The 22,908-nt window shown below is 45.0% G+C and overlaps 1 protein-coding gene across 2 annotated transcripts in view; it reads right to left on the minus strand.

Annotated features, from left to right (window-relative positions):
* The window catches only part of GALNTL6 (polypeptide N-acetylgalactosaminyltransferase like 6), an 816,075-nt gene that overhangs the window by 371,578 nt on the left and 421,589 nt on the right, over positions 1-22,908 (minus strand). For both annotated transcript variants that reach the window (XM_060246534.1, XM_060246536.1), the window contains one exon: positions 19,985-20,151. In XM_060246534.1, coding sequence (XP_060102517.1) covers positions 19,985-20,151 — 167 coding nt within the window. The remainder of the gene's footprint in view (positions 1-19,984; positions 20,152-22,908) is intronic.

The raw sequence follows: 22,908 nt of genomic DNA on the forward strand, positions 1-22,908 counted from the left end.
TCTTCCTAACATGAACATAGACTCTGGGACCAGGGCCTGCAGCAAATCAATATGTCAACTATGTCCCCATATTCACCTTGACAACACAATTACCAGACCTAAGAACACCAGTCATACCATCTCAGGTTGCTCATCTTCCAATATTATATACACTATCAAATGTCAGTAATGCCCTTCCATGCTCCACACTGGACAACAGAGCAATCCCTATGCCAAAAACATGGACCAGCACTAGGTCCATCAACAAGACAACTCAGAAGTATTATTTTGCAGAGCAAGAAGTGGACCTGGCATGTGTTATCTAGAACTGGGTCAAGGAGGGCAAAACTGTCGCCCTGAAGCAAGTTGCTTTCCAAGGTTTCTTAGTCTTTCTCCAGTCTCAGAGTGAGGGTCAGGAGGGTGGCTTTATTTGTCTGATACACTTTCTCCTTCAGAGCACTCCCAATCCCAAAGATCTCCAGCACTGAGTGTGTTGGTTTTGTCTGGGACACTGAGGAGAGTTTGGCAGTCTGTCTGGTGTACTGTTCACCTAGTGCACCAGCAGAGAGCCTTCCATGCCTGTTAGAGGCTGTAGCTGGCTGGGCTTTGGTATTCCCAGACTGTTATTTCTTGGAGAGGTCAACATCCATGCAGATGTTGCCCTCCTCACAGGCAGTGGACCTGGTGCCTTCCATGGCAGCACTGGGACTCTCTCAGGTTGTATCAGGTCCCACTCACCAAGTAGGCCATATGCTGCATTTGATCTTGGGCATGGGGATAGCTACTGATGTAGTGCTGTGGTCATATCATTATGCGTTGAAGGTTTGGTTAAGCGCTGCAGGATCTGATACCCCCTGGCGATTCATTGGATGAACTGATAGGGGACTAGAACTCTCATCATTCCAAAGTCATTAATGAAATTGCTCCCCAGTGCCCTCTTTATTTGAACCCCAGGCTGTCCCTGTGGTACATCATGGAGCTCAGAGGGATGAAGAAGGAACTTAGGCAACTAGAGTGAGTCTTACAATCAAGCTTCAAGAGCATCTTATACGATGTTTATGAAATCCTATGAGATGGTGATGAAGACTACTAAAATGGATTTCTAAAATGGATTTCCATTGCATCCACTAGATCTCACCTGGTACAATTGTTTAGGGTAATTAGGACATTAACCTCTTTCACTAAGAGAACCAAAAATATTAGAAATTGGGACATAAACTGAGCCATTTGCAAGCTTTTTTGCAGAGAAAGTCTTGTTGCTGTATACAGTGCTCGACAACTTCAGCCAGCTCTCTGAGGTTGACACCGACAGAATCCTGAGTGCTGCAAAGCCAACCACTTGACTTAGACCCATGTCCTTTGTGGTTGGTGCGAGCCAGTGGTGAAGGTATATGGGGCTCTCAATCTGTCCTTTAAGTCAGTGGTTCATCCAGAGGGTTTTAAAAAGGCATTTTTAGTGCTGCTCTTGAAGAAACCGTCACTGGATCCTTCTTAACCATCCAACTACTGCCCAGTTTCAAATGTTTTGTTCCTGGGTAAGGTAGCTGAGAGCAGCTGCTGAGCAGCTCCAGAGCTTCCTTGCTTTAGAGCCCTTTCAGTATGGCTTCCACCCTTCTCATAGAGTGGAGACTGCGCTGGTCACCCTCACAGATGATCTCCACAGGCAATTGGATTGAGGCGGGTCATTGCAGCTGTTATTGCTTGATAGCAACGTTTGACACAGTGGATCATGATCTGCTGGTTCAGTGTCTTACAGGTGTTGGAGTATGTAAGACAGCCCTGAAGTGGGTTGCCTCATTCCTCCATGGTTGCAGACAGAGGATGGCACTGGGTGAGAGGATCTCCTCTTGATAGCATGTGACATGCGAGGTCCTTCAAAGGGCTATACTCTCCTCCATGTTGTTTAACAACTATAAGCATCATCACACCCAGCTGGCATGAAGTTTTGGGTTTGGTTGCCATCAGTACACTGATGACACCCAGCTGTGTCTGTTGATGGATGGATGAACAGATACTTCCCCAAGAAATATGGCCAAGGGTTTGGAGGCTGTGGTGAGATAGTTGAAGTAGAGTCAGATTAGACTGAATCCATCAAAGATAGAGGTTCTCTGGCTGGGCGGAGAAGATTCAGGCTTGGTGTGCTCACTCCCACTCCCAACTCAATGGAGGCCCAGATCACAAATATTAGCAGGCTGACATTTTTTTCAACTGTGTCATGTCAAGCAACTGGCCCCCTACCTGTTGTGCCTCAACTTACCCACTGTCATCCACACAATGCAAAGCTAACCACTTGACTTGGCTCGCACCAACCACGAAGGACATGGGTCTAAGTCAAGTGGAGGAGTGTAGCAGGGTCTGGGAAGCATATTGAGTACTTCTTCCCTGAATGTTTCACTTCAACCAGTGTGAAAATCCATTCAAGGAGTGGATACAGATGAAAAGTATTTTCTGAAGTCAGTTTTGTGAGTATAGATCCTATTCAAATGATAGGACCAACTTCACAAGAATGTACCACCCACAATAGTGGAGACCTGATACAAATTTCCTGGCAGTTGTAACTAAATTCACTATGATCTTGGCAAGTCTGCTGCAAGACATTTTTATATAAGCAAGCATTGTGGACTCCCACTGTATGTCTATATCCTCAGGATATTTATAAATCTTTTTCACAATCAGTTGAGTTAATACTAGTTTAGTCTTTTCATATGAAACCATCTTCACTTGTCTTTGAAGCTGTAAGACCACAAAACTTCTAATGGAATGACACTGCAAGGAAAAATACATGCCCCACAATATTGGAGTTCTACTACATAATGGGCTGTTCACACTATTGAAGGAATGGCGACCAACCCAGAACCAGCCAAAACTGCAATAAAGTGAAAGTTTTCCCATGAAATCAATTATTTCAGGTCCAGAAAACAGACTTGAAAATTGATTCTATGACCGTATGTACGTAATTTGTTCTTCAGCTTCTGAAACACTGCTGCCAGTTCATGTTTTATTCAAAATATCCTGACCTCTCCATTGCATCATTCTTCTCCTTCCAGTGTAGGGGAGAACTCTGACGAGGACTTGTATAACTTTACAGTTGAATTTGCTTCCTAACAAACCCTATAGCAGTGGAAAGTAAATGTGAAGAAACAGAGTATCATTGATTACTAAGTTCAGTGGCAGCTTTAAGATCAGCAAAGTTTAATTGTGGGCATAAGCTTTTGTGTGCATACAAATAAAATCTGATGTATCTGAAGACATGTGCATGCATACAAAAGCTTATCCCCAGAATTATACTTTTTTCAGGGCTTTTTTTGGTAGAAGAAGCCCAGCAGGAACTCATTTGCATATTAGGCCTCACCCCCTGAAATAATCATTGTTTCCCACAGGGCTTTGGGAAGAAAACTCATTTGCATGTTAGGCTACGCCCCCTGACACTCAGCCAGCCAGAACTGTGTTCCTGTGCATTCCTGCTAAAAAAACCCCCTGGACTCAGACCTTGTTCTATTGCTTCAGACCAACATGGCTACCACCCATCTGAATCTACAGATTACAAAGTAATTTGTGCCTGAAGTTTCCAACATATGAGCTTATTCAGCTAAACTGATATTGATCTCTTTTATATCCATACATACATAGAATTGGTCTCTTTGGGCCCACTAGTATACAGCATTGCACTATTGGTAAAAAAAAAAGGGGGGGAGGGGGAGAAATGCCAGTCTTAGGCATTTTTCACCTTTTGTAAATTTAATCGTGTCTATATTATTCAGTAGGGACAATTTGTTTTTATTGGTAAACTTAACATAGAGGATAAAATTGATTGACCTTGGTACTTTTAAATGCACATGTAATTGTGTTACTGTCTTTCTAAATTAAAGAAGGCTGATGGAGTGGCTCAGGATTCTCAAGTGGGATGAATGACTGATTATCCCTTCTAGATTGCAAAGGATTGCTCTCAGGAGGCTCTCTCTGGCTAAATTAGGATGACTTTTCACTGCTGCATGAAAGGAACTCACACTCCACTTTTCCTTTCTTAGATTTTCAAGCCTGTGCCACCAGTTAATACTTTATTAAGCTAGGCTATCTAAGGAGTAGCAGATGACAAATAGATATAGCAACACATCGGGAGTATCTTAAAGAGAATGATTTACTAGCATTTTAATAATGTTTCCAAACTGCAATAGTTAAAGATATTGCTTCCTGTAGAATGCAACTGCAAAAGTATACATGCAGTTGACTATTATAACCTTTAGTTATCGATGTACTGTGGACCAAAACTCTGGACCAAGAGCCTGCTGTTTGATTCTTTCCTTTGCCATAAACTTACAAATGGATCTCAGTTATTTCTGCTCATTCACAGACCCTCCCCAGTGTGCAAGATGGGAGATAATAAAATTAATATACTTTACAAGGTTGTTACAAGGATCCAATCCTCCAGGAATTTTACAGCCCTGTAATGTACTGCATGATGAGACGGTTTGAAGGCTACATGCTTTATTCAGTGGTACATTACAACAGAGAGAACACGCGGGCGAGTCCCGCTTATATACATTCCCTGGAACTGCCCCCCAGTCTGACCAGTCCAATCCTGGCCAGTCAAACTTTCTGCCACAGATCTTGATGGGTGGGGCGTCTAGCGAGCTACATCCGGGGACCCATGGGTTTCCCTGGGTCGCCTCTGTAGCGATCGCCATGCGGTACATTAGCTTGTTTCAAGACATAACACTCCTCCCCCCCTAGTTCAGGACACATAGACTTGCAAGTAAGTGGGGGCCTTGCATCCCCTGGTCGACCTCCTTGGAGTTACTTGTGGAGTAGGAGCGGTCACTGGGGCTGCCGCGGTTTCCCCACGTGGGGGTAATGTTGGCCTATGGCTGTCCACCACCTGTTGCCCTTCTGGTGCCCCTATTCCTGGGGGGTCGCCTCCACCCCAGTGCTGCTCTTCCGCCAGATCGGTCGGAGCAGTCAGCAGGGGCGGGGTAGCTCTCAGTGTGGGTGCAGCTGTTGGTTCATCCTTGTTCTATAGTACAGCCGGCTCTTCCGGCAAGGTGCGGTGGCGCATCTGATCTATATGCCTCCGCAGGATTTGGACCCCCTCCATTGAGACGTCGTAGTTGCCGGACCCGGTCACGCGCAGCACCTGGCCCGCTACCCACTCGGGGCCACTTGCGTAGTTCCTTGCGTACACCGGATCCCCCGGAAAGAACCCCCTAGCCGCTTCCCTGATCTCTGGAGAGCTGCAGAGGTCGGTGGCCCGGTCAGGATGCAACCGGTCTAACCATGTGATCAGCTTCCTTCCCATTAACAACTTGGCTGGGCTCACCCCTGTGACTGGGTTGGGGGTGATTCTATTGTTAAATAAGAAGGCGGCCAGGCAGTGGTCCCAGTCCCCCTGTACTATGCGTCCTAGGGCCTCTTTTGTGGTGTGTACCATCCACTCTGCTTGGCTGTTGGTGGCCAGATGGAAGGGGGTAGACCGGATATGTTTTATTAGGTATCTCTGCAAGAACTCCCAGAATTCCCAGGAGGTGAACGCAGTCCCATTATCCAAGACGATGGTGTCAGGAATCCCATGTGTGCAAAGGACCCTGCGCAACGCTCGGACCACCGCTGCCATTGAGGTGGAGGCTACGGGGATAACTTCCAACCACTTGGTGTAAGCGTTCACCAGAATGAAGAATGTTTGGCCCTGAAATGGCCCCGCAAAGTCAATATGTAACCTAGACCACGGCCTCCTATGGGCTTCCCAGAGGTGGACCAGGACACTGGGTGGTTTGGGCCGGGACTCCTGGCAGGCTTGGCACCTTCGAACCCATCCCTTGATCTCTTCATCCATCCCCAGCCACCATACATAACTGCATGCTAGGGCCTTCATCCGTACAATTTCTGGATGAGTTTCGTGTAGGGCCTCCAGCACTTGTTTCTGCAATGGGAGGGGAACCACCACCCTGCTTCCCCAGAGAAGACACCCCTTGTGTGTGGATAGTTCTTCCCTGTGTGTTGTGAATGCCCTGAATTCTTTGGCCTGTTTTCCCTCGGGCCATCCCCTCCCCACCCAGTCGAGAACCCGCGCAAGTATTTTGTCCCACCCCGTGGCCTTCACTACCTTGGTGGCATGGAGGGGTCTCTCCGGTAGCGTTTCAATAAACATCGCATGGTGGGCAGGGTCCGGGTCCATGGAGGGCAGCGGCAGGTGACTGAGGGTGTCCATGTGACCCATCGCCTTGCCCAGGTGGTGGACCAGGGCATACGAATAAGAGTTTAGGAACTGATTCCATCGCAGGATGCGCTGTGACAGAATCTGTGGCATCTGGCGGTCTGGGGCGAGGAGTCCCAGGAGAGGCTTGTGGTCCGCGGCGATCGTAAAACGTCTACCGTACAGGTAGTCATTAAATTTATGCACCCTCACCACGACTGCCAAGGCCTCCTTATCAATCTGGGCATAGTTGCACTCTGTGAGGGTCAGGGTCCTGGAGTAGTAGGCTATTGGGACCTCCCTCCCGTCTGGGAGTTGGTGACCCAGGACAACGCCCACCCCTTACAGTGACACATCACATGCTAAGATCACCGGCAGGGCTTCATCAAAATGGTGGAGTACGTTATTGGATACGAGGAGCTCCTTGACCACCTGAAAAGCGGCTGTCTGCTTCTTTCCCCAGACCCACGGGGCGTTTTTATCTAAGAGCCTGTGGAGGGGTTCTGCTATGGCTGCTTTGTGGGGCAAAAATGAATGATAAAAATGTAATAACCCCAAGAAACTTTGTAGCTCCGCCCTGCATGTGGGGACCGGGGCATCCACTATGGCCTTGGTTTTGTCGGCCATTGGGTGGATCCCTGCAGCGTCCACTGCAAACCCCAAGAACTCTACCCTCGGCACCCCAAGGGAACACTTTTCCCATTTGACTTTCAGTCCGGCTGCCTGGAATCTGCGGAGTACCTCTCGCAGACGGTTGCTGAACTCTTCCGCGTCTGGTGCAGCGATCAGAACATTGTCGAAAAACGGTTGCACCCTGGGGATCCCTTTGAGGAGAGAATCCATCAGGCTCTGAAAGACCCCTGGAGCCACACTCACCCCAAAGTGCAATCGCCGCACCCTAAAAGCTCCCCTGTGGGTCACTATGGTCTGGGCTTCCGCCGTCTTGGCATCTACTGGGAGCTGCTGGTACGCCTGGGCCAAGTCCAGCTTCCCCAAAATTTTTGACCCCGCTAGTGCTGCCAAAAAGTGACTGACTACTAGGATGGGGTAGGGGTTATCTTGTCGTGCCTTGTTTATGGTACAATTGTAATCGGCGCATATGCGCACGTCCCCATTTGGCTTCACCGGGGTAACTATCGGGGTTTCCCATGTGGTGTAGGAAACCAGTTCTAGCACTCCCTGAGCTGTGAGGCGGTCCAGCTCTGCTTCAATTTTGGGCTTCAGAGAGAACGGAACCCTCCTGGCTTTCAGCCGTATTGGTCGCACGTGGGGGTGAAGGGGTAAGGATATGGGAGGGCCTTTGTAGCACCCTAGGGCCCCATCAAACACCTCTGGGAATTCCCAGCACACGTGCTCGAACCCTTGGGTCCCCAGCTGCTGCACCTCCACAATCTGAATTCCCAGCGGTCGAAACCAGGCTAGGCCCAGCAGTATGGTGAGCTGGCGTTTGACCACAAGTATATCAAGTTTCCCCCTGAAGCTCTTAAACTCCACCCTCACTGTGGCCCATCCCAGAATCTGTATGGGGTTCTTTTGGAAGTCCCGTAGTATGAAACCAGCTGGTCACAGCCTGGGCCGGCCACGTGGGAACAATTTTCTTAGGGACACCTCCGAAATTATGGAGATAGAGAAGCCCAAGTCCAGTTTCATCAGGCAGGGGCTTCACTCGACTGGCGTCTGCGGGTGGCCTTAGCTTGGGAAGCCCGCACAATGTGGCCCATTTTCCCGCAGCTCCTGCAGTCCACGTTGCGATAGGGGCAGTCCCGATGCTTGTGTGGGTCCCCGCAGCTGGCGCACTTGGTGGTGGTGGAGGGTTTCTCGGTCGCTCGTGGCTGCTGGGTCGCTTTCGGTCCCATCCCTGGTTGGCCGCGTAGCTGGTGTGTCTCCTCCTCCTCTGGGTGGCTCTGTGTCATCTCCTCCTGGTGAACAGCCTCTGCCCGAGGGTTGTGGAAAGCTTTAGTGGCTCTGTCAAACGCGGTGGCCTCGTTGAATGTGCCCTGGAGGGTGAGCTCTTCCTTTGCGAAGAGCTTTTGCTGTGTCTTTCGCCCCTCAGGCCCCAGGCGAAATGGCCCCTCAGGGCCTCCTCTAGCTTCTCGAAGCTACAGTTTCCCGCAATTTGGTGGAGAGTGGCTTGGTATTCGGCTGCTGTCTCTCCCGCCTCTTGTTCCCTCTTGTGGAAGAGGAATCGGCGGGCGATGATTGAGGGTTGGGGCAAGAAGTGCCCAGTAAGGAGTCGGACTATCTCCTCATACGTCTTCTCCGTGATCCTCGCGGGGGCCGAGAGACCCCTGGCGATCTCGAATGTGGCCTCTCCACAGATGCTCAGAAGCACGTCTCTCTTACGGCTGTCGTCCGTTTGCTCGAAGGTAGCAATCGACCCGCTCCGTGTAGGTCTCCCACCTCTCCGGTTTAGCGGGGTTGAACTCTTCGAGACGACCCGTCGTTCCGCCTGGGTTAGCCATGGTGGCTGCGGTGGCGGTCTCCCTAGACGATGGGCCTTCTTCGTCTCTGCGAAGTCCCTCTTCAAGAGTTACCTGGCTAGGATCCCACCTTCGTCGCCACTGTAATGTACTGCGTGACGAGACGGTTTAAAGGCAACATGCTTTATTCGGTGGTACATTACAAGAGAGAGAACATGCGGGCCGGGTCCCACTTATATACATTGCCCGGAACTGCCCCCCAGTCTGACCAGTCCAATCCTGGCCAGTCAAACTTCCCGCCACAGATCTTGATTGGCAGGGCATCTAGCGAGCTACATCCAGGGACCCGTGGGTTTCCCTGGGTCGCCTCTGTAGCGATCGCCATGCGGTACATTAGCTTATGTTTCAAGACATGACAAGCCCCAAGTCAGCAACCCTAGACTGGATGTTGGAAGTGGGAGGAAGGTGTGGCCTCTCTCCACTGGCCAACCAAGAGCAAAGAAGGGTGTCATCACAACCAGCACATCCATTAGGCAGCTTTTGGTGGCTGCCTGGAGCACAGTCGGTTTTTGCCCTCCCTCCCACTTTTACCTCTGCTGAGGAAAATATATAAGCTTGGCAGCAGCACAGTTCACACAGTGCACTCTGCTGCTGGCTGCCGTAGCTCCACCTTGCACACAATGTCTGTGCTTCCAGAAGCACAGATGCAGTTCAGGAGGTCGAGCTATGGCAACTGGCAGAGGGGCACACTGTGCAAACTGCACTGGGGGCAAGGGTGGGGGAAGGGGCACCATGCCTGGTGTGCTGGCCTTGTGCTGACACTAGTGCTGGTGCTGGGTGTCATGAAGGGACATCCAACCAGACTGGATATATGGGCACTGAGGATATTAGAATGAAAGGCTGGCTGCTGCTTCAGTTCTTCTCAAAGTACCTCCCCTTGAAAAAATCTAGTGGTTGACCACAACCATCACTTAACTCTTGAAATACAGAGTTTCACTTTGAGTTGGGCTGTGGAATTTGTTTGTACTGCCAGAATTCATCTCAGAGAATGAGAGTTGCCAAACTCAGGTTGGAAACTTCCTGGAGATTTTAGAGTGGTCTAATATGCAAATGAGCTCCTGCTGGACTTTTTCTACAAAAAAGCTCTGCTGTTAACTATAATGCAACAAATATGACAACACAGATAATTATTTTTCTAGTATTTTTTTCTGCATGCTTGGACAGGACCACTAGATCTAACTTTGGAAATTCCCAGAGATTTGTGGGTGATACCAAGGGAGGATGGAATTCAAGAGAGGAGGGAGCTCCATGGGGATGTGATACTATAGAGTCTGCTGTCTGACACTACCGTTTTCTCCAGGGAAAATGATCTCTGTAGTTTGGAAATCAGTTGCAATCCTGGAAGAGATCCATCCCCCACTTTGCGATTGGTAACCATGTATCTAGGCAATGCCAAACTGCTACATGGTTTATTGGTGGTCCTGTTTCTCCACCTTCAAGCTAAGTACTTAATCAATAATGTAACTATCTGAGGGAACCATCTGTGAGGAAATGGGCAGGAGAAAGGGTTATATGATTTGTTTTGCTCCTAAAAAATATGTGACTCTTAGAGCATACTCGTTCCTTATTCATCCATTTGGGGTGGTCTTTTCCTATTTAATTCATCGTCATATTTTCCTGACTATCTGGGGAGTCCCACAGCTATGTAGAAGTATCAGCCTTGTCTATGGGTGGACAGGTTGTGCTTTTTTTTAAAAAAAAAATTCTTGGTACAAGTTAGAATACAATGCATATAATAAATAGCTTACACATATAATAGATAGGATGCACAGATGACCAATTAAATCAGGAAGAGCAAGACCAGCATGGATGGCACAGGCTAGCCTGATCTCATCAGATCTCAGAAGCTAAGTAGGATTGGCCCTGGTTAGTATTTGGGTGGTACACCACCAAGAAATTCCAGGGTCACTACACAGAGTCAGGCAATGGCAAACCACCTCTGAAGTCTTTTGCCTTGAAAATTCTCTGTGATTGCTGTAAGTTGGCTACAAATTGACAGTACTTTCCACTACCTTCATAGCTGACCAGTTAAATCAGGACATGGAAGACCAGCATAGCATCCTGTTGAACATTTTTGGTGCTAGGAAGGATAGCATGCCCTCTATACACTGCTTGCCCTAGAAGTCCTATTTATTCAGTTAAACATGTATATGTAACAACTCGGGGAATAGTTTGAGATTTGGAAATGTCCCACAATATTAGGGACTCATTTTCAGTAACAAATATTGGCTACAACCAGGTAATTACAAAAGTCTTCATTATATCAGAAGAAAAGACGATTGTTGAAGACCTGAAGCTGAGCATCCAGAAAACTGTCATGTCGATAATGTATTGATCAAACCAGATGTCTGAAAGCAAAATAGACCAAGTTTCATTTGCAGTAAAATAAATCACACAATTAATAATTGGAGGAGAGGATTTACTACTTCTGACTTCTAACTAGTGCGCTCTCTCTCTCTCTCTCCTGAAATCATTCGCAATTCTGATGAGGATACTCCAAATCTCATCAAATGATCCACTGTTTTGGACAAGTCAAATCAAAACAAATGTTCTATTAACATTTGAATGGCAGTGATAAGAATTTTTCTCCACTCAAATGAAATCTAAAATAGACAGTATTAGCTGGGAAGAAGAACAAATGAGAATGTTAGGGTGAGTATTGCAGCTAAAAGATTACATGAGATGCCATGTGGTTTCATTTTGTGCTGTTCCCTCCACAGAGAGCCAGTTTGGTGTAGTGGTTAAGTGTGCGGACTCTTATCTGGGAGAACCGGGTTTGATTCCCCACTCCTCCACTTGCACCTGCTGGCATGGCCTTGGGTCAGCCATAGCTCTGGCAGAGGTTGTCCTTGAAAGGGCAGCTGCTGTGAGAGCCCTCTCCAGCCCCACTCACCTCACAGGGTGTCTGTTGTGGGGGAGGAAGATAAAGGAGATTGTGAGCCGCTCTGAGACTCTTCGGAGTGGAGGGCGGGATATAAATCCAATATCATCATCATCATCATCATCATCATCATCATCATCATCATCATCATCATCATCATCATCATCATCATCATCATCTTCTTCTTCTTCTTCTTCTTCTTCTTCTTCTTCTTCTTCTTCTTCTTCTTCTTCTTCTTCTTCTTCTTCTTCTTCTTCTTCTTCTTCTTCTTCTTCTTCTTCTTCTTCTTCTTCTTCTTCTTCTTCTTCTTCTTCTTCTTGTTACAGGACTTAAAGAGACATTATCATCATGCATACCAGAAACTTATTAACACACACTACCCACAATTCTCTTGATATGCATGTTCCCAGTTTGTCTGAAATGGGTACTATGTGTATTTTTTGCTTCAATACATTAAATAAAAAATTACATGTGATGCCCATTTCAGACAAAATGGTGACTGTGCACATTGGGAGGATTACAGGTAACAGGAGCTCCTGATACATGCAGGACTAGCGCTAGGGGCCCTTTGAAGCAGGGGTGGGCCAGCCTGAGTGCTGGCAGGGAGTGTCTTTGGGCGTGGGGCAGCAGTGGACATGGGAAGGCATCGGAATGGGGAGAGGGGGTGCCTCATGGTGCCACTAGGCCAAGTGGCACCCGAGGTGGCCACCTTCTTGGCCTACTCCCATGCGCCGGCCCTGGATACATGTAGCTGGATATTTCCAGGTGTAGTCTGAAAAGGGCTTAGGTCTCTTGGAAAAATAATCCCCTGTTTCAAGGCATTTGCATGTTAGCTGACCATTCTTCTAGTAAAACGCAAACAAATACTATGTATATTGATTATGGTTTCCACTGAATATTAGAAGACTACAGCATGGATGGTCAGGTAAAATAATACTTGTGCAGGAAAAGGAATGCATGTGAATAAATGGTAAAAGATGAAATTCATAAAACGCAGTTTGAGTCTTCTGTAAAGAATTCAGTAGTGTATGTCAGCAGTAGTAATGCTTTTTCCATCCAATTAATGAAATTTCCAAGTAGAAAAAGTATTTTAGAGAACTGGTAATGAAAGACACAGCTGCTTGACAAATGGGGGTTGCAAGGCTACTCACTAGGCATCCACTGTTGACAGGATTGGCAGTGCTAATGCAGACATTAAGAAAAGAACAAAGGACTGTCTTGCAAAGGTCATTATTAGCATAGAATCAAAGGCTGTGTTTCAGGCTATTCTTGAGGCCGCCATGGAACAGATTAATCCCTCTAAAAGCCAGCTAAACCAATTATGCCACAAGGTCTGCCTTCTGTCAATTAGACTTTATAGTGTTTTGGAATGCAAAATGGAAAAAAAAAGTAGAGCCAGATCTGGAGAGTTCATAAGTGGATGCTTACTAAGAGTTATGAAAGACATGCTGAGAAAACCAAAACAAAATGCCATCTAAGGTTAATATCAGTACTATGGTATTGGCAAAGTTGTACAGAAGGTTGTATCATAAAATCAAGCCAGTAAATTATAGTTCAAAACTGGTGCCAGTGATGGAGGTTAGAAATCCTGTACACTGAGGTAGGAAATGGATTGGTCACATGACTCATACCTTATTTTACATAATGAAAACAGTGGGTCTAGTTTTATAGGAAAAAAACACCAGTTAATACAGCTTTAAGTTTATTTTCATCTAAATATATTACATATTAAACCAATATATTCATTAATAGATTATTCAGAATTTTCATCTTAATTCAATTGGATTTCTTATTAGTAGAATAGGTCTTGGATTTGATTAATCAGATATACTGAGATAACAAACATAACAGGAATATTGAAAATACTGACCTTTCTTTAATTATAACAGTGAGTAGGAACGAGGCTCATTGAGAACATACATACAACAGGCACTAGAAACAGGGAGAGTATCCCGGCTTTGGCACTCAGGGTTAATTTGCTGTGGCATCATAGCATGTTGGCGATCATACAGATACTGAAGCTCAGCATTCCTTTTGTCTGCAGTGCATGATTGCCACCTTTTCCTGTATTCACCTTGTGGCATTGAGAATCATCGTGTGCTTGTGGCATGATCAGGGTTTTTTTGGCATGGTATGGTTGTGTTATGGTGTACCTTAGAATATGTGCCACAAGGCAGTTGTTTTCTGCATGGGAATTGATCTGACTTCAGCTTTCCATTTCCTCCCTCCTCCCTGCAGCCTCTACCTTGGAAAAGTACTATCTGTCTAGACCAAAGCAGGAGGGAAGCAACCTCAGCAGGGTATAATGAAACAGAGCCCACCCTGCAAAGCAACCATTTTCTCCAGGAGAATTGATCTCTGCCATCTGGAGAGCATCTGTAATTCTAATCTGGTCATGGTTTACTGCCTTGGATAGAACATTTCAACCAGCTGGATGATTCTGTCTCTACACTGGCCACAAAAATAAGTAAATAGTTATTACCCTGAAATAGTATAGAGGTGAAGAATGATTGCAAAATAATATTAAATTAGATTTTCTGATTCAGTCTTATTTTACCTGGACTACTCAAGGAACCAAATCCTTTGGAAGAATTCCTTGAAAGAGCCATGCGTTTTTTTTTTTAAGATCTCTTTTAAAGGGTATTGTGGATTTAAAAAATCTAATTATATATATATATATATATATATATATATATATATATATATATATATATATATATATATATAGGTTTTGATTTCTGGGCTGCTTGCCAATTTTTATTCTTCCAGCAGTGTTTTGGTTATTATGTGTGACCTTGGAAGGAGTACTCTGCAGTTTTGCCTCCTTTGGCCTGGGGATGGTCAGTTGGTTCTTCCCTGCTGACCTCAGTGCTCTCTGGGGTTCATATGGGGAAAGACGGTCCCTCAGGGAGGCAGGTCCTCGGCCATATAGGGCTTTAAAGGTAATAACCAGCACTTTGTAATGAATCCAGTATGTAACTGGCAATTAGTGCAGTTCGCGCAGCCCCGGCTGTATGTGCTCCCACTTTGTGAGCCCCAGTAGCAGCCTAGCCGCCGCGTTCTGCACTAGCTGCAGCCTCCGGGTTCGGCACAGAGGCAGCCCCATGCAGAGGGCATTACAGTAATCCAATCTCGAGGTGACCGTTGCATGAATCACTGTTGCTAGGTCCCGACACTCTAGGAAGGGGGCCAACTGCCTTGTCCACTTTAGATGAAAGACTGCCAACTTGGCAGTGGCTGCTATCTGGGCCTCCATTGATAATGAAGGCTCCAGTAGAACTCCCAAGCTCCTGACCCGGTGCGCCACTTTCAGTGGCACTCCATCAAAAATTGGGAGAGGTATTTCCCTCCCCAGAGCGCCCTGACCCACACAAAGGACCTCTGTCTTCATCGGATTCAGCTTCAACCCACTCAGTCTCAGCCAAGTTGCCATGGCCTGCAATGCCAGGTCCAAATTCCCTGGGACGCAGCCAGGCCGGCTGTCCATTAGCAGATAGAGCTGGGTGTCATCTGCATATTGATGACACCCAAGCCCATACCTCCGGGCAATCTGGGCAAGGGGGCACATATAGATATTAAATAACATTGGAGAGAGAACTGCTCCCTGAGGCACTCCACAATCTAGTGTGTGCCTCTGGGACAGCTCACCCCCAATTGCCACCCTTTGTCTCCGTCCCTCGAGGAAGGAGGAAAGCCATTGTAGGGCCGACCCCCTAACCCCTACGTCAGCGAGGTGGTGGGTCAGTAACTGATGGTTGACTGTGTCGAACGGAGCCGACAGATCTAACAACATCAGTACCGCCACGCCACCTCGATCCAGATGCCGCTGCAGGTCATCTACCAAGGCGACCAGTACTGTCTCCGTCCCATGGCCCGGATGAAAGCCGGACTGGCAAGGGTCTAGGACGGTGTTGCCTTGTCTATCATTGTAAAGAAAACACCTTGCTCTGCCTCGAGCTATGGAAAGTGTAGGTTGCCTATGGAACTTTGGAAGAATTCCTTGAAAGGACCATGCATTTTTTTTTAAAAAATATACCCCTTGACTCTAGATAAAATGCAATTTAATATACTGTTAAATTAAATTTTATTTTATGACATGCCAGTCCCTTGGTGAGCTGCCTGAGGAAGGATTGACTCTAAAAGTGGACAGAAGCAGCAGTCTGGTTGTAACCACACCTGTTTGGGAATTGCAGTCATTCCTGATTGAGAATTATTGGACTTCAAGGAGTCCTACAAACAAAGAAGGAACACTGCACATTGTCTTTGTAAAATGGACTGTAAAATATTTCTAAATTAATATATGAATAATACTGTGGTTAAATTTTGTTTTTCAATATATGTATTAGTTAAAAACCCTCATGGAGTGTTTAAAAGTCGTAACGCCTTATAGATGCTTCCATGGCAGAAATGCATATCTGGAGACTTCAGGGTCTTTCCCCCCTATTGTCAGTGCTTGGTGAACACTGGGGAACCTTAGGAACATAAAGAGGTTGCTCTTCCTGTCATCCCTGTATTGCAGGACTAAGGAAATATATATATATCTATAGCTCTTTAAAATTCTTCCCCTTGCAGTCTCCATGGTTATTGGGAAATAATGGGTAAACTGGGGAGAGAGATCTCATCTTGGCTTCAATGAACATTAATGAAAGGTCACTGCAATCTGGCTGAAGTTCATCAAAATGAGGGAGAAAGCAAAGACCCAAATCAGGATGTAGCCATGAAAATCTCAGCCCTTAATTATATTGTATGTGCTAAACAACGAGACAAATACTTTTCTTCAGACACATCACTGAGGATGATCACACAGCCCAAGGCTTTGCCAATACAGTCTATACTAAATTGGCTCTGTATGAGTTATTGACCAAGCGTTCAACTCAGATCCATAGACTGGTCACCAGACTAATAGCCTCTTTGGCTGAACACAAAGAAAAATGCATGGGCCTCATCAACAGCTCCAGTCATGAGATGAGGCACACTGTGAATATCTATCCAAATTATCTTCCAGTCACCAATAATACATTTCAGTAACTACCAATTTGCTCTCCTTCTCCCATCGGCATGTGAGGACTGCCCACAAACCACCTTTCAAACTGATCTATTAATCTTGAGTGCAATCCAATTTGCATGTTCAAAGTTCATATGCATAACTCATCTGTTCCACAGTCAAGCTCGCTGATACACAGAGAGCTGTCTCAGGGTGTAATTTTGCTTCCTCATCCTGGTCCTTCATGGATATGATATGTGAAGTAGAAAATAGGCTTAATTTTTTTTGGGGGGGGGGGGGGGAATATGCAGCACAAGGAAAGATAGACATATACTTCTGGATCTTCCTTCATCGCTGTTTTAAAGTACTGTACTGTGATGGTTATATGAATATGTATTTCTTGCCACTCTTCTGCATGAAATAAACATAACTTGGGATCTGTATGTATATACTTGATTGCCCCACTCCTACCCTGTTATTAAGAGAAAATCATAGGTACTGAGATGTGTATCTGTGTCTGAATTCTCATTGTACTCCATGCATGAGATAAGAAATGCTTTCAATGAGCTATGTTGAAGTGTAGGATTAACGTGAGCATCTGATGCAGAATTCTCAATGGATTGGTACTACTGAAAATATTCTAAATGGTTGCTTAGCCTCTCCCACTTTTCTCCTTCCCCATCTTTAACCCCATCTCTCTTGTTTGAGTCCTAACAAAGTTTTTAAAAAGTTCACTTTTTCCAGTTTTCTATTAACTAAATGCCAGAATGTATTGCTAATGTTATGTGTGAACAAGCTAAAGTCTCCCCCTCCCCCTTGGTCTGACTGCTAAAGTTCTGGGAGGAAATGTATATAAGATCAAGGCACACAAAACAACTGTTCTGAAGTAGTTTGGCAGAATGCTCAGTGGTATGCTACGCACTAAAACATTTTTCTTGTCTGTCATCGAAGGCCCTTTATATGCACTTCAATGTTAGCATTAGATAAGAATATAAAGTAAGAAATTCACAACCATTCCCTTCATCTATTTTACAGCCCTCTCAAGGTGCTAAATATTTACCACCTTGCTAAATAACTTCATTTCTAACTAGGTTGCTGTCTCTTGGCAATTTCTTCTCAGCAGACTTTTGAAGGAAAAGTTTTATTAATAAAAGATCTGATAAGGACAAATCTGAATCACTCTGAAAATATTTTAAGGGATGTGTATGCTGCAAAACCTCCCACTCCTCACACACGCTGTACTGGCAGAAAGTTTCTCTCTTTGATGTAACAGAAACCTAACATTTACACAATGGCTTCCAACACACATTTAACAAGCCAAAGCTGTTAATTTCCTCTCCATGTAGCATGCATATATACAAAGCACATTGCTATGTGTTATCATAGTAACATGCTTTGGCATGCAATGCCAGTTGAAAGCTTTCTGTTGTTGTTACTTCCTGGAGTGGTATGCTGAAGTATGAGCAGTGGAGATGACACATGCCCCCACTCCACAGAATGTAGAGTCCTGTGTAGACAGAAAGTCCAGGAGGTCTAACTGCACAAGGATTTCAACAGTTTCCTTAGAAGGCTGGGTATTTTTAGTGACAGTAAACCTGGCACCTATGGAGGACTTATGAAGCTCTGTCTCAAAGGTCTAAAGGTAACCAAAATAATAAAACAGTAAAGTTCTTCCAATGTGCTACTTCAGATTGCAGTAGGGAAGTCATAGGGCTGAAAGCTCCTTCATGAGAAAATTCTCCTAGTATTAAATAGAATGCTGGTGAAGATGACAAGGCTGAACCCCTCATTCAGATGTGCTAGTTTTTAGGTTGGCTTTCAAATGTTTTGACCTCAAGTAAATGTACAGACATCCCATATGTTTCCTTTTCCCTTGAAAAATCCACTGACATGATCCAACACTATATATTTATCTCGTCCTAAAAGCATAGATGCTTTCAAGGAGGCATTATTTACTTTCTTACCATACAACTGCTGCTAAGCTATATTACCTGAGAAGAGTCAGTCCATCAAAATCCACATTGTAGGGGAAACAACAGCAATGAGGAACTAAGAAAGACACAAATGCCACAACTCATCTTGAGCTTCAAACATGGAAATGAAATCCCTTCTAAGATACACTCCATCACAATACTCTTCAACCAGCATCTCTTCTAAGGCTTCTCGTCATAATTTGAAACATCTCAGGTAAAAGTTGAGGTTCACCATCCAAGAACAAAATCAAAAATTCAATTTGTTTTTTGTTCTACCTACTGATATCCTAAGAGCCATATCAATCTGTTTGGACAGCAACAGATATTCTGATCAAGTGCCAGAAAAGGTTCACATACCATCACCTCACCTGTCTGAGCAACTATGAACAATAAAAACCAAACACCAAGCACAAACTAGTCAAACTGAAAACAAATCTATATAAGAGAAAAATTCTTATTGAATTGTGTATTAACCATGAACCAGAGGTGGTTTGAGCCATCAATTCAGAGCATGAAGAATATTTCATTTATGCTTTTTTTTTTTGCTGTTCTGGGAAGACAAATGGAGTGGTACCTATTCAGATACAAACTAATGATGGAATGAGAAAAATAATTAACAACAGATAGCATGTATGTGTATATATGTAACAACTTCTCTTCTCAGCATTCTATATATAACAACTTTTCTTCTCAACATTAAGTGGATATACTTAAAAGCTAGCTTCAAAACACCTTTACCTGAAAGCTAGTCTTATTGAGTTCAGTGGGACTTGCTTCCTAGTCAATACCTTTTAGATTAAATTGTAAATCCCAGAAGTAAATGGGATTCTGCATTCTTAAATCAGAAATTCCATTGAACTCAGTGCTGCTTATTTCTGAATAAACATCTCTGTGATTGACCTAGAAAGGACAAAGTTCAGCTTCAAAAATGGATCTAGACATTCCAGAAAGCCTGGGCTGTGCCCTATGATCTAGAACAATTATATATATGACATTAAAGTTTGCTCATCAAACTTCAAAGAGAAGAAATTATAATAATATGGCCACTCTAATGTAGATTCTGACACTAAGGTTAAATCAGACTGTCTCATGTAATAAAATACAAAGTAGGAATGCTGATAAACACCTTCTCCAAAGGTCAAAGTTAATAGGTTTTTACTCGGGAAAATAAAACCCAGCCCCTTCCCCCCCCAAAAATCCAAATGTTTCCAGTATTAGTTGTCTGTAAAAAGGCAGATCCAGTACACCAAAGCAGCCTGTGCTATTTTAGGAAAAGGACAATAAGAGATGGCAAAAGTTCTTATGACTTTGGTACAAAATGCATCATACCTTGGATGAAAACAAACAGAACAATCTAACCATGAATTCCTAACTGAACATACAGTTTGCAAGCAATCACAACAAAAGAGATCTTTCTTCCATGGGAAGAAAATCATTGTTATCATTTGTATTAGAAGAGCAGACTGCAACAGGTGAAGGTATTAATCCTGCATGCCTTACCTCTGTCACTGAAGTCGTCCACGAGGATTATTTCCGCTATCAGGATATCTGGAGTCCTGTTAATAATGCTGTGTATGGTTCGCAAAAGTGAAGTCCAACCTTCATTATGGAATGGGATAATTATACTAGTATTCGAAAGCTTCTCCAAGTATACCTTGTGCTTACAGCTGGGGACAAAAAAAAATCACTATAAGAATGTAAGAATAAGACCATACTCATCTCTCAATTATTTTCTCCAGTTAAACTGCCTATAAGTTTGTATACAATGAACCATAACATTAAATACCACTAATGAATATTATTAATATTATTTTCCAAAGGTATTTTGTCTGAGGTAGCCCTGGGTGTCCTGGAAATATGACCCAGCTTGAATTCAGATGATTTTTTTTTAATTGTCATCAAATCGCAACTGGCTTATGGAGACCCTGCTGGGCAAGAGGCATTCAGAAAGGGTTTGCCTTTGCTTGCCTCTGCATCATGACCTTGGTATTCCTCAGAGGTCTCTCATCCAAATACTAGCCAGGGCTGACCCTACTCAGTTTCCAATAACTGATGAGACCAGGCTAGCCTGCACTATCCAGGTCAGGGCTGACTTTCTATTAGGACTAAAATTTTAATTTATTTATTGTAAGTGAATTCTTTATACAAAATTCCATTGTGGTGGTGGCAAAATCAAGCACCCTCATTGGTTGGAACTTTTCTGCATGAATTATTGGATAATGAACTGCCTGTCACTGGTTCTGGCCTCCCATTGGCTGACTCCCCTGCACCACCTGCTGCAGAGCCAGGAATGTTGAACAAACCACCAAAACAGTCTTATCTCAGAGATAGACACATCTCCAATGCTTCTCAGTGTCTTCTCTATCAACTGGCTCAGAAAGGCCTGCCACTCTACTGTGGCCTCACAAAAGGCATCATGCTGCCGCCTGCAATGTAACTCTACTGCCCTATCAGCAACCCAAAAAGACTGCCTCCCAGCACACATAGCCTCCAAAGGCTGCCAAAATAGCCAGGGAGCTGCCACCGTAATGTGACTAAGCGAAAAGGCCTGGCACCACTGGAAGCGTTTCCTCAGGGGGCATGGCTGTCCCACCTTTACTGTATTTTTGCCTCTTTCTTGCCACTTCCTCTCTCCCTCCTCCTCTCAGCCTCACCCCAGGATGGTTGGCTAAGGAGTTAGGTTTTCCAATTCCAGGTTGGAAAATGCTGCAGATTTGAAGGGTGGAGCCTGGAGAGGGTGGGGTTTGAGGAGAGGTGGGACCTCATATAGGTACAATGCCGTAGATTTCAAATGAACAATTTCATCTGGGAGCCATTGTTGCCAATCTCCAGGTGAGGGTTGGAGATCATTCAGAATTACAACTAATATCCAGATGGTAGAGATCACTTCCCCTGGAGAAACTGTCCTTTTCCTAAGTAGAGCTAGCAGGGAGGGGGAGGAGATGGAAAGCTGAAGTTCGATAACCTCTTCTACAGAAAACAGCCACCTTGAGCTACATACTCTATGGTATACCATAACACAACCAGGCCAGGCAAAACACCCCAGATAATGCCACAAGTTCATGCTGATGTTAAATGCCACAAGGCAGAATAAGACAGAAAAAATCAGCAAAAATACACTGCAAACCAAAGGAATGCCGAGCTTCAGCATCTGTGTGACTGTTGTAATGCCCCCCACACCATAATTATTCTTCCTTATCTCTATCCTGAGTCTCTTTCAGGGCTTTCATCCCCCACAGACACTGGGACACACACAAATGTGTTTGTGTGTGGGGGGGCGGTCAGCATCTGTTTCAGCTGTGGGGTGGGTGGGAAGACAGCAAGGGTGTAGGTGACTGAATGTCACAGATCAAGGTGTAGTGATGTGCCAAGGGTGTAGGGATAGATGAGATAAAGAGGTGGTTTGGGGAATAGGTGGTATTCAGATGGAGCGTGAGGATGGGAAGTTGTGGAGTGGGGGGAAAAAAACCAAGGGTGGGGATAGTGAATGCCTTGACTTGGGTGGGTGGATGGAAAGACAGCAAGGGTGGAGGGGCACTCGCCCAAAGTCTCTTTGTATGGCCCATTTTATTTTTCAACAGTCCTTAATCCTAGCACTACATAATACAGAAAGTAAAAGGTGTATACGTAGTAAACAAATTTTTCATTTCAGATTATCCTAGTTCTTCAGCACCTTGTACAATAGATGTACCCTGGTTTTGAAACTTAAGAGTTGCCTGTCCTTCATCAGAAATATACTTACATCAGTAATTCAGAGCTGCCCATGAGTCTTCACTCATCTTTTAGCTATGATCATTGGTGTCTCTGTTTTGTTACTTAGGCCTGTAAATAATCCTCTACCATACTCAGTTGTTCATTTTGGTACTCTTCTCTGTCATAAAGAAGAGACTTTTGCACACAACAAAACTGATATTAAGATATGTTAAAAGATACAAAATGGAAGAGTGCGGCAATTATTCGGCCCCGCTCTTGCTGCGTCGCAAAGCGGCTGCGCGCTGCGGGGCCGTTGTTTGCAGCCCCGGCAGGATGAAAGGGCTGCTTTTCCCGGGCACTCTGGGGATTTGGTGCGGGTGGGGGCCAAGGCTATAAGAAGCCTTGGCCCCACCTCTCCCCACGCAGTCGCGGGGAATTGTCGGCCCGCCCATCCACCCTGCAGTAGTACAGGATTACACCGGTCGCTGTTTTTAGCGGCCAGGTAGGAATTTTTTCACTATCACCTGATTGGCCGTTGGTGGTGTGTTTTTCGCCTACCTTGTACTGCCAGCAGTGGTGTGGCTGTTAGGTAGCTAGCTAATTTGGTCACTTGGCGGAATTAGCAAGGGGTTCAGACCTTGCCGGTGAGCACCCAGGCCTAGGCACCTGTGTTGTGCATGCGATCCGTAGGTAAGACAGATAGGCTTTATGGCTCAATGTCCTGAAATATG

The sequence above is a fragment of the Heteronotia binoei genome, chromosome 9 (genome assembly GCF_032191835.1).
Source record: "Heteronotia binoei isolate CCM8104 ecotype False Entrance Well chromosome 9, APGP_CSIRO_Hbin_v1, whole genome shotgun sequence".
Classification (NCBI taxonomy): domain Eukaryota; kingdom Metazoa; phylum Chordata; class Lepidosauria; order Squamata; family Gekkonidae; genus Heteronotia; species Heteronotia binoei.